The sequence below is a fragment of the Leopardus geoffroyi genome, chromosome A1 (genome assembly GCF_018350155.1).
Source record: "Leopardus geoffroyi isolate Oge1 chromosome A1, O.geoffroyi_Oge1_pat1.0, whole genome shotgun sequence".
In the NCBI taxonomy this organism is placed as follows: domain Eukaryota; kingdom Metazoa; phylum Chordata; class Mammalia; order Carnivora; family Felidae; genus Leopardus; species Leopardus geoffroyi.
In genome coordinates, this window is record NC_059326.1 from 117,299,156 (window position 1) to 117,315,985 (window position 16,830).

The 16,830-nt window shown below is 41.4% G+C and overlaps 1 protein-coding gene across 5 annotated transcripts in view; it reads right to left on the reverse strand.

Moving 5' to 3' along the window:
* The window catches only part of DIAPH1 (diaphanous related formin 1), a 104,234-nt gene that overhangs the window by 45,590 nt on the left and 41,814 nt on the right, over window positions 1-16,830 (reverse strand). For 3 of the 5 annotated variants that reach the window (XM_045491651.1, XM_045491666.1, XM_045491676.1), the window contains 3 exons: window positions 15,375-16,154; window positions 14,375-14,489; window positions 13,873-13,881 (listed from right to left, as the gene is read on the reverse strand). In XM_045491651.1, the coding sequence (XP_045347607.1) occupies window positions 13,873-13,881; window positions 14,375-14,489; window positions 15,375-16,154 (904 nt within the window). The remainder of the gene's footprint in view (window positions 1-13,872; window positions 13,882-14,374; window positions 14,490-15,374; window positions 16,155-16,830) is intronic. The other 2 variants (XM_045491662.1, XM_045491668.1) reach the window with 1 other exon arrangement.

Consider the following 16,830-nt stretch of genomic DNA (forward strand, 5'->3'; position numbering starts at 1 on the left):
TCCCCCAGCGGGGCTCCTCCCTTGCCCAATTCTTTTTTTCCTGCGTCACAAACACAAAATGGAGTTAGCTAGGAGCAAAAACAATCTGTCTAAAATGGCTGAATGCAGTAGGGAGTGCCAGGCAATAAAGCAAAGGGAAAGGGCACCCCCTGCTGTCCAAGAGAAGTACCCCATTTTTCTTTCTTCCCTATTATTGCATATGTTAAAAGAATTCATCCAAGCTAATTTTGTCATAAATCTTGATTCTTATGTTGAATTCGAAAACTGAAGCAGACTGAGGCATGAAGGAACATAATTTCCAGTCTGTGAAGACAGATAAGAGTCAAGGTACAAAGTCAGCGGCCAGAGTCCTAGTGACTGCTGAGTTCTGAGCAGTAACAGTTTCTAAGGGCCCCCAGAGCGGAAGGGAGTTCCTACGTAGCACAGTATTCCCTAACTGCAGGAATGAGCTAATGGAGCCCAAAGTCTCACAGCTGTAGCCATCACTTCCCCAGGAATTCCTGTGGCAGGCTTCTCTCGGTGAAGACCACAAACAGGAAATGGAAGAGAAGGGAGTTGCCTGACATCCTAGAAGCTAAGTTCTTAAGGATTGCAGGTGTGAGTGAGTAAGTGAGGTAGGAAAAAGGACTCTGGGAAAATTCTGTTGAGAACACAGCTGGCTCTAAAGCCAGTTACATGTGCAGGGCTGAAAGATTCAGGCTGAGCTATAAAGCAACTCCACCTAACCTTCGGGCTCACTCACTGACTCAGGACCAGACTCTACTCGCTCTGCCCAAGATGAACCTGCGTCGTTTGTCCCTATTCTACAGGGAACACCCTCCAGTGATCTTAGGCTGCATTTCCCTTAAGTAACCCAAGTACTTTATGACTAAAAGAGAACACAGGAGAAAGGTAGAAAATGTGGAACATGTTGAGAAATCTGTGGATCCAAGTCACCAATAGCATTCACTCACTTAAATGAGGTGGCACAAATATGTGAGCTAATCCAACGTCCATGAAGTGAGATAATGGCAGGACATACGTGTGAGCACAGAATCACAATAGGAAGTTTAAAAAAAGTGGACTCCAGTACCACTATAGTTCTCTCTCTGATAAAACAGGGCCTTTGGAGAAGAGTCCTAGATCTCCCTAGCTTATCTAAAAGATCTGAACACTTATTAAGATCTGTAGGTAGTACACACAACAAACTCCGTGAGGGCAACATAGCTAAGAATCACCAAGTTCACCCAGTGTACAATAAGCTGTGTCTATCAAGATCTACCTAAGTTCTCTGATTCTGAGGAAAGGACAGAACAAGAGGGCCCTTCCATGTGCTAATGTAAGAAGCTGCCCATGTGGAGGATATCTACTTCATATTCCCCATGGATGTAATATACATGAGTGGAAAATTCAGCACCTTGAAGCCCCTCGTAGGAATACACCATAGGAGGGAAAACCAGATTCCTATCACTGACCTCTCCCGGCAAAACAAATACCCATCTGCTAAATCCCACATAACCAAACCACAGTGGATATGCAAGCTTTAAGGCGAGATGGGACAAACTGGTAAAATGCATAAACCTGAAGGAGAAGAACAAAGCAGGACTGAATTCCAAAGGTACAGAGCTGAAGTGCTAAGAGTTAGGAAGAAGGGAGCAAATCAAAGTCTGAAAGGGTGGCAAAAAAGCACTATCAGAAATCTGGGCACTTCTCAAAACATTTGATCTCTCAGACAAGAAGTCACTGAATTTCTCACAGATACTTTCCCAGCACACCCAGGAAGGTGACTCAACATGGGAGTGCTAACGAAGAGAGATGAGCTTCGGGGCCTGGAAGGAGAGACAAGAGACAGTAAGGCTAGAGGACAGGAGAAAAGGCATCAATATACGGCACTAGGTATAAAGTTTTTGCCTTTCTTAAAAGAAATCAATTAGGCTATAAGAGCCACACATTTTAACTGGCTGACATATTTTTAAATTCTCTTTTAGCTTCTATGTTCTCCTCATCTCATTTTTTTCCCCTGGAGATTTATTTGTTAAAGAAATCAGGACTGGTCACTGGTGAAAAGCAAAGAGCGCTCACCCAGTGCCACGACAGTCCCTGGAAGCAGGCATCTCTGAACACGCCTGCCTTCTTGGTACTCCCTTCCACTAAATCTTAGATTCTGAGCCTAACAGATCTGGGGTCAAATTCTGGCTTGCTATTTACTTGCTGTAAGATCTTAATAAACAAAGGACGTATTAATTCTGTACTTCCCATTTCTCAGTTATAAAATGAAGATAACACCTACTAGGCAGCACTGTTCCAAGAATTGGAAGTAACAGATAATGTGCTCCTATCATTCACAGCATCTGATATCAAATGGTATTCTTGAATCAGTTTAAGAAAGCAAAATACCTCCATTATTTTCTAGATTCTTGGAGCAGTTTTAATCTCTGCTGTACCTCTCCTAAATCCTGAGTAAACTGCACATTTCTAAGCTGTTTTCAGTAACAAAGCATCCTAGAAACACTCTACATTTTAGTCAGGGTCCTGGGAGGAGAAGTAATAGAGTAATTGCCTAACAAAGAGAACACAAGGAGTAAATACCCAGCCCCCAGCCTGAGTCTGCAAAGGCAGCAGCTGGTTTTCGTCATACTGCTGTTTTTTTCCCTTCTTTGTTCCTAAGGTGGAAGCCAGGAAAGGGTGTGGAAAGCGAGGGGAGGGGGGTTGAAGGGGTGGGGATGAGGGCAGAACCGTCATCACTGTTACTGAAAGTCACCTGATACTCTCCTCCAATCCTTAGTCTCTGACATCACAATTTGGAACCGGAGCCAAAATAGCTCAACTGCGCACACCCCGTGGTTGAAAAGAAAAATGCAAGCAGAACAGGAAAAGGGGGTCATTCTTCAAAGGATTTAGCAGTTTTTCTTGCCACGAGGAAATTTAAACACACACTCACATTATCTTCCAAACTAACAGATAACAAAAGAAAGAATCACAGACTGTAAGAACAGAGTTCGAATTAATACAGGATCAGAAAGGAGGAAAAGTTCCATCCCATCTTGCAAACACGGGGTTTCCAATGACCTGCTGTTGTATAAATGGAGTTCCCTCACTCAAAGTTGCTGGAACAAATAGCTTTTTAAATCAGAATCTGATTTTTGAAAGACAAGCAGGCTAGGATTACTATGGAGAGTGAAATAAGATGCTTTTACCTGCTGTGTAGAACTGGATATTAGCATTCTGCTTTGTAAACACTAATTTCTTAGGTAAAGTACTTCTAAAAACCCCCTTTTCAGCATCATGGCCACTGGCAAACTTTCTTGTTAACCCTTTTGTTCTTCCCATTTAAAAAGTCAGATGACCACATTATAGAGAAATTAGTAGGAAAAGAAATCTAGCACCCTAACAAATTCTGTCATAGTATTCTGGTATATTCTCTTCCAATCTTTTACTTCTGCATTTTTTTTTCTGTAAAACAAAATTGCAATAATGGTTGTACATAATGGTTTCCTGCTTTTCCTGCCTAACACCATATCATGAGTGTTCTTCCAAGTTGCTCTGAAAGCAATGTGCCGGAATTCTTTTTTTTATTTTTTTATTTTTTTAATCTTTATTTTTGAGAGAGAGAGACAGAGTGCGAGCAGGGGAGGAAGAGAGAGACAGAGAGGGAGACACAGATTCCTAAGCAGGCTCCAGGCTCCGAGCTGTCAGCAGAGCCCCATGAGGGGCTTGAACCCACGAACCATGAGATCATGACCTGAGCCAAAGTCGGACGCTTAACCGACTGAGCCACCCAGGCGCCCCAACGATGTGCCGGAATTCTTAAACAAAACAGTTACAGTGTAGTAAGTTCTAGAACTATTCTTTCCAGAACAAAAACTAAGAAGGAAGGAATAAATGAGGCAGGCCATCCCTTTCCTTTGAACACCACATCCCTCCTATGAAGTAGCATCCCTATGCTAGTGATACAAAGCTCTGCTTCTGCTTGAGAATATAATGCTCCAGAAGTAGCTAGAGTCTGGAAGGGCCCACAGAAGAACTTTTCAAAACTCTCTTCTTCACACCACAATGGCCGGAAGGCTTCAGTATGAGATGTCCTACATTTATAAATTGGTGTGTTCAATTATTTATTACATAACAGAGTTTGCAGGGAGAACAAGAGGACACATCCACACACTCAAGATGCAGTCAGATTAACTAAACTGTCGCAGCTGTTTCAAAAAAAAGTACAGATTACTTCACTACCATTTTTTTATTTTCGTGTTCATTAGAAAAGCAATGCATGCTTGTTGAAAATTAGATTTCTTTTAATGACAAAGATATCTACGTACTGACATGAAAAATCTCCACGATATAGGAAGTACAGAACAATAAAGGTAGTATGTTACCTTTTGGTAAGGGGATGGAGGATAAGAATGTATCAGTTTTTGCTTATAACTGCATTTTTTTCCCCCAACGTTTATTTATTTTTGGGACAGAGAGAGACAGAGCATGAGCGGGGGAGGGTCAGAGAAAGAGGGAGACACAGAATCGGAAACAGGCTCCAGGCTCTGAGCCATCAGCCCAGAGCCTGACGCGGGACTCGAACTCACGGACCGCGAGATCGTGACCTGGCTGAAGTCGGACGCTTAACCGACTGCACCACCCAGGCGCCCCTATAACTGCATTTTTAAACACAATGAAAGTATAATCAAGAAACTAATAAAAATGATGACCTCTAAGGGTAGGGAGGGGGAGGATGGAATGGATGAACACTAGGGTGGTTATGAGACTTCTTCATACCATGTTGACTTCTCAACTACCTAGATTACTTATGCAGAAAACCAGATAACGGAGAAGCAGGAAAGCCCCAGAGGAAACATCCTGTGGTGGAGGTATCATTAGTACTCCCTGAAAACTGGTCTATAATTTCATGTTTACAGGGAGATTGGCCCCATATTAGCAAAAGAGTAAGTTCACATCTGACAATTCCCAAAGCATGTAAGGGATGCTGAGAACAGGGCTGTTCCCGTAAGGCAGCTGCTTTGGGCCCCAGCATGTAGCAGCCTAAAAGCACTGGATCACTCTCCTGCTTATCCTAAAGCCCAGCTCTGCTCTTGACATTTCCTGGAGATCCCATTCTTCTTCCTAAACACATCCCTGATCTCTACCAACTCCAGGTCTCCATGGTGAAGGAATAACCAAACAAGAACAAGAGTTGTCTGCCCAAGTGTAGCCCCTTCATCACGATCTGGACTTCCTGGTCTTACACAACTCCATCTTTGTTGTACAACTGGAGGAATTTCCCATCATCTGCCTGCCACACATATCCTCCATCCTCATCATCAGTCTCTAAGTGGTTCCTACCTACACAGACTCCAGAGAACTTCTTCAAAATATCCTTCAAAGATACCTAATGAGACCTGGCCAGAAGATGGCAAGAAAAAATTTTGTAAAAACAAGTGCCCCTGAATTAGAGCCTCTAAAATGTCAGGAATCAATAGAAAATGTCATATTGCCTGCTAACTTATCTTGTATGATCTCCATAAAAACAAGGATAATACCAACTCTGAAAGATACACAATTGAAATCTGCAGATAATGCTGGATGGTACCTTGGGTTTAAAAGATATAGTTTCAGTCTATGCATGTCAAGAATAGTAATACAGGCACACACTAAAGTTTGAATAGCTAGAAAGAGGCTCTAAAACTGGAATTATCTTGGGGGTAATTAGGAGTTAACAGTGATAGAAAAGGGTTGACAGTAAAAACTTTTCTGTACCAGCAAATTCTATCCAAGACAGACCAGGGGAATTCCCTGAGGGAAATTTATTCAGTATACTATTTCTGGGAAGTTAGGAGTATATTATCAGCGGGGAGTTCCATTATATGCTTGAAGGAGCTATTCAGCAGAGACAGAGACAGGATTGGGAATATTTTTATCATTGAGTTATAAATATGTATAGAATGAACTGTCAAGCTGGTAAAAAAAACAATTTTTTCTTTAAGCCTTCTAAAAGGAAGGCTATGATTTCATGAAGTTATCAGACTAGAAAAAAAAAAAACATGCTCCAGCATCTGAGCCCTCTAAAAACCACCAGTGTTGCTCCTATAAAGACACTAGCTGCAAGAGGATAAGATCCTTTTGTAAAAGGCAAGTTACAGCTTCCTGTCTTTTACTGATCAGTCCTCCAAATGTATTTCCTGACAGATAGAGGGCAGCATAACACACAGTTTGTATTTGAAAATCACAGAGGCTGTCTCTCTCTAACGTGACTGCATCACTCGCAGACGTAACAATGACACAACTAAAACAGAAGAGATCCATGTGCCATCTGGTGGCGAAAAGGAGAAAGAGCACTCTTCAGATATATCAAATTCCTCTCGTTTAGAAGGAATTAAAGTTTAATTATCTTTATCTGATGACACCCTCCCTTAAATCTCCACCAGTAAGTCTTCCGTGGAAAGTAAACCGGCAGTCTTCATGAAACCTTTCACAGTTTTACACTAGTTTAGTTCCATACCCCCAAACACTAATTGAAAGCAAGCAGCAATTTCTAATGCCTGATCTCAGTGCAGGGAAAATGAATGAAACTCAAAACAAAACAACAGAAGAATTTTTTAGCAAACAGTCAAAACAAAAGAGTTTGAGATGATAACACCAAAGACAACTTATGCAAGCAAAAAGAAAGGGAAAAAAAACAGAATAACAAAACCCAGAAGTTTCAAGTTGAGAGTATCTTTTGGTTAATCTGTCTCATTTTATAGATGAGGAAAGAGGTATGAAGGAATATCGCTGGTGCACTCTCCTTAGTAGTCTGATTAAAACAAGGTACCACATTCCCCTATCACACACTACAATAAGTAATTCCTGATTTTTGATGGTAGGATAAATTGGTACTATCCTATACTTAGCAATATGGACACAGAAACTTTAAGAATATACTGCAGAAATGCAAACATACAGAGATAAATATAAAATTATTCTTCTTGTAGGACTGTTTATAGTATAAAAAGCTGGTAACTTCTCAGTAAGAGATCAAGTGTATAAAGTTTAGATTTATTCATGTGACAAAGTAAAATTATTCACTAGAAATAATGGGAATACATCTGTATGTAATGCTATCAAGAGATGCTGAGAAATGTTCAGCAAAATGCACAACGGTATCTACCACATGGAATCCCACAGATTAGATTAAAAATATGTGTATACCCTCACATTTCTGTAATTTTACTTTTTAAAAATGTTTTTTTTAATATTTTTATTTATTTTTGAAGGAGAGTGAGACACACAGAGCATGAGCAGGGGAGGAACAGAAAGAGGGAGACAGAGAATTCGAAGCAGGCTCCAGGCTCTAAGCTGTCAGCACAGAGCCTGATGCAGGGCTCGAACTCACAAACTGTGAGATCATGAGCTGAGCCGAAGTCGGACGCTCAACTGACTGAGCCACCCAGGTGCCCCTGTAATTTTATCTTTTAACGCCCCTGTCCCTTAAAGTTCCAGTTAAGATTAAGATTCTATTGGAAAATTTCCCACATTTTCCCACCTGAAAAGGAATTCACCCTTTCATTTATTAGAATAACACATACAGCTGAAAGGTATGTTAACCATGGTCACTCCAGGCAGGGAGAAGACTTTTTTTAAAAAATATTTTTAGTGTATTCTATGTATTTGCTGAAATGAAGATACCATAATAGTACAGGAAGTGGCTTCAGACAGGACCATGGTAAGAGAGAGGAAGACACAGAGAGTGGGTATAATAATGGCAGAAGTCTACAGAAGCATGTTTTCTGATGGCTTCAGTATTCTCAGTGAAGTAGGAGGACTGAGAATGAGGGAGATATTGGGTCTTTGAGAAAAGAAAAAGTGTGAAATTATCATTTAGAAGAATAGGAAGTTGAAGGTACTCGAAATGTTTAATATCCAATTGCTTGGCAGGATCAAGGGCTAAGCAACACTGCAAACTGAGCGGAGGAGACCCAGAAGAAAGAACAGCCAGTGAGGTAGGAGAAAAATTAAGAGCATCCGCTGTCCTGAAAACTTGAAAAGTCTATCATGGAGGACCAAATGTTTGCTTTTCTCCAGCCACTTTCATCAGCACAGCTACCTGTACAGGGCAAGGAGAGACTGTGGTTTTTGCCAATCAACTATGATGAAATCAGAGAGAGGTAACAGAAGGGGAAAACATCCAAGAGAGTGATAATTATGATGATGAACCATGGAATTTTAGCTGAGGAGGAGAGTGAAGTCATCGAGGAACAGAAAGACAGTGAAAGGTGGTAGGACAAATGGACTGGAAGTCCCAGGGGGTGGTGGTCAGGATACTAGAGAGAGAAGTAAAAACATAAAACATGGGTGGCATGAAATTAAGACTGTCGAGGGACTGCAGTTTTGGTGATGACTGTAGGAGGGAATGGATGAGGTAGAGGACAAGATCACTGCAAAAGAAGAATTCAAGGAAGTGGGAAGCCAAAATACTGGCAGGATCATGACCCTTTCATACAGAAATTGCAAAGAATTAAGGCGGAAGTGGTACTGGAGTACTGCAAAGAGTAACCAATTGCTAACCTGGCTGAGAGAGGAGTAACTTGGGATGTTAGTAGATCATTGGCACTAAGAAAGGAACTGGGTGATGTAATTTGATGTCATGAGATTCAAAATTATGGGTTTTTAGCCAAGAGAAAGGTGGTATGATCTTAAAGTGGCAAAAACAACAAAGAGGACATCTATACCATCTCTGGGTCCAAGTCCATTAAGATGAGATTTATGTGAAAAAAAAAAAAAAAACCCATCACAGGAGAAACACAAGAAGGAAAGCAGTGTTGAGGGAAAGCCAGGTTTCTATTAGACCAACAAGGTTAAGTTGATGTTATTGGAGACTTTGCTTGTATTGGACCAAGAATTCCAGAGGGCACAGTGAATGGGTTTCAGGTGCTCAGGTAGGATCAGAGGAGGAGACTGAATAGGAGATATGTAGACCCTTAAGGGGATTCGAGTATGGGATGTGAGGACGACCTATAGTAATACACACCAAGATAAATAGCATAATATTAGATCCAGTGAATTCAAGGCAAATGGTGATGGAAAGGTTGAGAGGAGAGAGGAGTATGTGAAAGGGATGGTTTAGGTTCTTTTTTTATACCCCTGATGATGGGCAGAGGACAACCCAAATGTTCAGGGCTCCTCATTACCCCAGGTGATAGGAGATTCAGGTTTTTTAGATAATGAGGAAGTGCCCTCTGATATTATGGAACTTCCCAAGTACTTTGCACTAACTCATAGTCTGATCCTACTTAGAACCCAAGAAAATTAGTAATTAAAAGACAATAATCCCAACAAATATTCACTTGAATAGCATTTGGGAGTCTTAATCCTATACACTTGAGAGCAGTAACAAACTGATGGAACAGACATCTTTCTGCCAAGACATTCAATGAATAGGGTGGAGCATGCTGAGCTCTTACAAAATCTTGTTTCTAGGGGTTAAAGCTGCAGAAACTGTAAAGATTCACTTGGACATTTCCTGATAAAAATCCAACTGAAAGAGTACCCCCTAGTGGACAGAAGAGGATCACAGGGAAAAGGAAAGACCCTTTGACCTCTGGGGAGAGAAGGGATTGCTTCCCCACCACTGGCTACCCTTGAAGCCTGAACCAAACAAGTTCTGGGAGAGCAACAGAGGATTGTTGCCAACAGTTCTGACCTGTGAGACAACAGCACAAACACTGGGATCTTGATGCACACAGTCAAATCCTAATGAAAATACTGTTACTGTGTATGAAATTTGCAGCTCTTGGTCAAGATCTTACTTTTAGGCAGAGTTCTTTCTAAATTACTGCTGATAACCACTTGGAGAGCTGTTCTGATGATGCCCAAAGTTGCCACAAGGCCCCTCATACTTTTTAACAGGGAGAGGGTTTAACCTACATATTATCTGTCCAATGCACACCACTAATGGAGGTTAGCTTGTGGATCTTAAAAGCCCAGAACATTTTTGGATGGAAGGAATAAACCTAAAAAGGAAAATGTCACTGTTACCTAGCACATCAGTTATTACTTCTTACACCATTCCAAGGACAGTATTTTTCATGGGATCAAGTCATTAACAGAAGAGAGTAAGAGTTAGAAGGAAAGCTGAATGAAAAACTACTTATCTCATACATACAAATAATGAGGTCACCATGGTGATGAAAATGCTCCTTAGGAAAAGATGAAAAAAATTAAAATTTAACTAATGAACGTGTTCCCAAGGAATTCAAAAGGCAGAGTCAAGAAAGAGACCATGATAAAAGACTCCTTGCTGATCACCATAAGAAGAGTGAGAAAGTAAAAAGGGCTAGAAGTTTTTATAGCACTGACTATCAAATCTGAATTCATAATATTCCCTGGCAAGGAATAAATCAACTGAGGAAATTTGTGATTTATAGAAAGTCAAGAGTTCAGAAACAAGAGACTAATCTTTAAGAGAGAAAAATGATCAAGAAAACTTGTAGTATACATTTGAGGACTGGCTCCTCTCTCTGGGCTCTTACTTAAAAAGGCCCACATCTTCCTGAACCGTAATGAAGAAGTGGCTGGAGACCTCTGACTAAGGAGGGAGATGTAAAGAGTGAGGTAGGCGTTTTCTTTAAGGTTCATTCCTGGAGTAGGTATACAAGAGGCTTTAGGGATCAGTAAAATAAAAGGGGGATACAGCTATGTCTAACAAGTAACAGAGACTTGTGTTTAGCAAATGAGAAAGGAAATAATGCAATATTATGAACACCCACTGTCCAAATAACTTCCTCATCAAGCCTGGCAACTACTAGGCTGAAATCATCTAAGCAGAACTTTTATTGTAATAGAGAAGCAGGTCTTAGTTCTCCAACTGGATTCATTGCTACAAGTGAATATACTAGGATCAAAACATGTCTCTTCTTCTTCAACCCTAAATATCCAGCATTTCACCTACTTTCCCTAATCTGTTATTTCTTTTTTGTACTAAGAGTCACTGCCAATTCAAGGACAGAAGTGAAGTGCCTGAATGAATGAAGTAGTTGCAAAACTACTTTCATCTTTTGTCTGGAGCTAAGCTTCTGGAAACATTTAGGGGAGGGATATACACTTCTGGAACGCAGAGGGCCAGAGCAAGGACTTTGGAATCAGACACTCAAGAGTGCGAATCCTGGCTTTGGCACTTACTATATAGACTTATAAAAGTTATTCAAGTTAGGTCTCTAATTCTTTATCTGAAAGACAGAATATTTACAGAGTGCTAATGAGTATTTATCTATTGTTTAATTACATCATCAATATTAAGACTATGAAACTGAAACTGATTACCTACCTGACAAAAAGGATTAAGGATGAAGATATTCTGAAATTTTACATGGACATGTTTAAAACATCAGAAACAAAAGAAACCTTGCTTTTATAATCAGGAGACCTGGGCCCTTAGAGGCCTACCTCTGAAGCTGCTAAAGCCTGAATTTCCTTACCTGACATAAACTTTAACTAAGATCCTCAAAGTCTTTTTTTACTCAAGTGTTTTTTTCAGGTATGTTGTGATCAAGGGGCTACTTGGGAACAATATGCATGGAGTTTTGCCAACCTGAAGCACCAAGAGAAGGAAGTTCAAAACTGCATCAGGAAAGCCAAGGGCAAATTAGCCCTGATCACAGTGGGAGTTATACATGGGATGGGGTCCCTATGCAGTACTTCTGCCTGCTACCTGAGACCCCTGCAGCAATGGCATTAAATCAACTATTCTGTTCCCAAGAGACATGTTAAATAAGTCCCAATATTCCAATACCTCTTGTATCACCAGAGATTTACAGACTAACTCAAAGGGGAAAAAAGCAGGCAAACAGAGAAGAAAAAAATAAATATCAGACATTAAAGTCAGTAAAACATTAAAAATCCAAAGAAAAAATTTTTAAAATGGGGAGGCATTTCTTTTTTGGGGGGAAATGAATGAAAACATAGATGTACCATGGGCAACAAGCAGCAGGAATGTCCTGGTGCATCTGAGTGCTACAAGTAACTTAGAGTTGGGTAAACAGTAAGTACGTGGGATTATATTTGACAGAGAAAATAAAACCTCCCCCAGGAATTTCTTTAAATCATTAAGATTTAGAATGTCTGGAAAACTCATGATTTTGTAGTTTTCAGAACACACCCTCAAGTGTTTCCTAATGAAAAGACAGGGACATTAAGACAGTGTGCCAATTTAATAGCTGCAAATGGTAACTGAAACTAAAGATATTTAAAGACTAGCTAGAGGGGTGCCTGTCAATCAGTTAAGTGTCTGACTCTTGATTTCGGCTCACGTCATGATGTCAAGGTTGTGAGATTGAGTCCCGTGTCCGGCTCTGTGCTAGGCATGGAGCCTGAGTAAGATTCTCTCTCTCTCTAACTCTCCCCTGCTTGTGCACTCAGCAATCTACTAGTGAGGATTATTACTACACAAAAATCAATAGTCCATTAAGCCAAAGAAAATTTAAAAAAGAACCAAGGCTGGTAGAAAGTTAGAAACTTAAATGAAAAGAATGTCGTTTCTAGGGCAGAACCTGAGAACTGAAGATCATTAAAAAGTTTGGTTACAGTGCTGAAAATGACAAAAGATAAAGTCTGGCTTGGGTATTTTTAACATACCATCTATCAATTCACAGGGGGAATAAAATGCCAAGGAAAACCATTAAGCTGCAGAAAATCCCACTCTTATCAACAGTAATTTGAGTGTACAGAAGTAGGATGTGACCAAGGCAGGAGGAAAGGGGTCCAGCCGGTATGTATGCACAGTGGCACTCAGAGCACAGCTGCAAGAAAGCAACTTAGGCCAGAGCCAACAAGGGGCTAGATTCTGTGACCTTACAAATTAGGAAATCATTTGACTTTGAGTTTCTCTGTCAACTAGTCTTTGGAGATATACTAGAGTAGGGTAAGTTGTCATCGTCATGGTATTTTTCACTAAGAGGGTGGAAGTAATCCACTGTGCTGGGCTTTAGTTCAGAAGATGACAGCTCTTCTGGAATACAAGGCCACTTTGCCCTGAATGACAGGGCAACATGTCAAGTCTGAGCACAGCGATCTCACACTCTCAGATACATGCACCTATCTAGGGACCACCAAAGACACCTAGCAATGTTAGGCTCCTTATAAGAAAGTGCAGCTTGGTCCCCTCAGATCACTTAAGGAATAAAATAAAGGGGCAGGAGGAGGGCAGAGAGAAGATGGGGAAATGCTCAAAAGTTACACTAGTTTCCATCACTAGGGTCATAATATACCCCTAAGTAAATAAAAAAGCTTTCAGATGGAAATACAAAATTAGTGGGCTATAATTGTCATTAAATTCAAATACTGTATTCTTCAGGGGAAATAACTACAAGTGCCCCATCATAAGGCAGCACAAAACCACAAAAATTAGGAAGTGAAGAAAGAAGAGGGCAAAAAGATCAGTTCTTCTAGAACAAAGGGGAAGATACAAAGGTGAAGAAGCAAGAATTTATACCAAAAAAAAAACATGGACCAGAAGACAAGATCCCTACATCTGGTCACTTAACCTTGGGCAAGGTACCTACTCACTCCAAACATGCTACAGAATGGAGATAATACATATCCTGCTTATCTCTTAAGGCTTCTTTGCAGACCCAAGAAGTGACACATGTTAAAGCAGTTAGAAGACTACAAAACACAACAGAAATGTAAGGTAACAGTATTAGTACTTCAAGTGTGGCAGCTTGGACTTAAAATAACTTTCTACCCTGTCAGTTAACATCACAGGTACTGAGCCTTCTAGACTATTAATAAAAAAAAAAAAAAAAAAAAAAAACTGCAGTAGAGATATCAATCCCCGATCTCTCAGTCTTCTTAAGAGAAATCGCTTTACATCTGCTTCATCTCGCTCTAATGTTCAAGATACTCAATTAAAAGGCTCTTCTGTATTCTTACCTTTTGAAGCTGGAGGGAAAAGGGCCATGAAAACATCAAATATTGAAAAGAAATGGAAGGGAAAAAAAAAAAAAAGAATCACACATGGCTCTGTTACTATAGACAGTCACTCAATCACCTAAGCTATTCAAAACTCCACCCAACCCTTACTGAGTGTAGGTCTAGGATGGCACCTTAAAGACAGTGTCAGAATCCGTTCAAGGGTATTATTAACAGGGGCCTAGACTGAGCTTCTTGTCACCTTAATCTCATATCCCCAACAAGTTATACTGATATAAAATACCCATATACAAAACAAACTAGGGGGAAAAATACCAAAATGCAACAGTTTTCTTTCTCAACCTCAGCATCCCCAGAATACAAAAATATCTTAATTCCTTCCTAACAGGAAAAACCACCTCTCTTCAACCCTCACCCAGGGACAGGAAAAGAATGGAAAACCCACTTAAAGGACACTCCAAGTCCTATCCTGGCCCTGGGCATGAAAGAGGAAGGTACTCACTCTTGGTCTGGGCAGAAAAGGTAAGAGTAAGTTTGGCGAAAAGTTCATTGTTCTCAAAACGGTCCTCCTTCACTTTTGTCCAGAAGCAGTCCTGGGACAGGTCCTCAACAACAAACTGTGGATAAAGGCAGAGTGTTGAGTTATTAAGCTGAGCTCTGTACTTTCCAACCTGGAAAATGGATTAACATGCAGAAGACGTGGGTAGTGGTTCTCAGCAAAAGGGACTAATCCAAGACACAGAGGAGCTGCACTCTTCATGGGAGGATCAGGAGACAGTGCTTCCAGTTTGGTTTTTGGTGATTATTCAAGAACTAGATTCAGTTATGCTACTTATCTTCCTCCTAACCTCAAGTCCTCTAGTTTTAGAAGTATTGAGGATTTCACATCTTCCCTTGCTCTACATTATTTTTTTCCCAAAAATTTAGCTATTAACTATGACAAACGGAAAAAAACAATTTAACTATGACAAATTAGTTTATGAGTTTATTAGTTTATTTTGTATCACTAAGCTCTTTTAACTTGGTTTCTTTAAGCAGAAGGCTAATGCAGAAATCACAGGGGCCTCAAATGCACAGTGGAGGAAATACTGTGCCATGCAAACATGTCCTCTGTAACTCACTGATGGCAGAGAGAGGTATCAGGATGTATCCAAAAGCCACAACTTTCCAGATCAGCACTACTGTCAGCAGCTCGCAAACTGGTGAAATGACTATTACCAAACTGTTTGTTACCATGGCACTCATAACCTCAGAAAAAAGACCAAAAACATTAACTTAAAGATATGTTTAGGGTTTGTAGCAGAGAATAGGGCTCCAAGAACTCTCCGAAGTAATGTCTGCCATACAGAAGACGCCTAACATATGCTGAATAAGCAGAAGCGTGAATGGAACCTGAAGACAGATGTTAGTCGTAAGAAAGGGAAGACTACCTGGGCACAAAGTAGGAAAGCGAAGTGGTTTCTTAATATCTACTAACGAAAAAAATGGACAGAAATTCTCACCTTGGACCAGTTTGGCCTTCGGAGCTGCACTTCTGGCTTATAAAGCTTCTTTGGGGTTAATCCAAATGGCAGAACTGGGGCTGCAGGAACTCCAAATCCAAAAGGGGGAGGTGGAGGCATACCCATTCCAGGTGGAGGTGGAGGGATTCCAGGACCTCCAGGAAATGGAGGGGGTGGAGGGATTCCAGGACCACCAGGAAGAGGGGGAGGAGGAGGGGGCATTCCTATTCCTCCAGGTAAGGGAGGAGGGGGTGGGGGGATGCCAGCACCCCCAGGCAAAGGAGGGGGTGGGGGGATACCAGTGCCCCCAGGCAAAGGAGGAGGTACAGGGATACTAGCACTCCCAGGCAAAGGAGGGGGTGGGGGGATGCCAGCACCCCCAGGCAAAGGAGGGGGTACAGGGATGCCAGCACCCCCAGGCAAAGGAGGGGGTGGGGGGATGCCAGCACCCCCAGGCAAAGGAGGGGGTGGGGGGATATCAACAGTACTTCCAGGCAAAGGAGGGGGTGGGGGGATATAAACACCCCCAGGCAAAGGAGGGGGAGGTGGTGGAGGAGGAATGGTACCACCTCCAGGAAGAGGAGCTGGTGGGGGTATGCTAACCACCCCCGGTAAAGGAGGGGCTGGGGGTGGAGTAACAGGGCCAGAGTCACCAGGTAAAGGAGGGGTGGGGGGGACAGGAGCACTGCTAGGAAGGGCTACAGCAGTAACGGCAGCGGCAGCGGAGAGAGAAGCCATTTCTTTCTTGGCATCTTCCAGTTCCTTAGAAAGCTTGGCAACCTAGAGGAACAACAACAATGGAAGTACTCCTCCCTTCACTCAGGGACTACTGGGGTTGGAAGGGACCTACAAAATTACTTAATCCAAAGTTCTCATTTTTACACACACAGACACTGAAAGTAATCAGATAGACTCCTCAAGTCATACCTAAAGTCACAGATATTTAGGGACACAAACTAGAATTCAGGTCTTCATGTTCTTAGTTTAGCATGCTTTGCATTAAAAAGGCAACTTCAACCTTTATGTTAAATTCTCCCTTTAAGGGGCGCCTGGGTGGCGCAGTCGGTTAAGCGTCCGACTTCAGCCAGGTCACGATCTCGCGGTCCGTGAGTTCGAGCCCCGCGTCGGGCTCTGGGCTGATGGCTCAGAGCCTGGAGCCTGTTTCCGATTCTGTGTCTCCCTCTCTCTCTGCCCCTCCCCCGTTCATGCTCTGTCTCTCTCTGTCCCAAAAATAAATAAACGTTGAAAAAAAAAATTTAAAAAAAAAAAAAAAATTCTCCCTTTAATTAGAAAATACAAAGTTCAAGCAAATCAAATATTCTAGTGATAAAACCATGTAAGTGATCAACTTATCAGATACCATATTTAAGTATTTGTAACTGCAGGGGTGCCTGGGTGGCTCAGTCACTTAATGCATCTGACTTCAGCTCAGGTCATGATCTCACAGTTCCCGAGT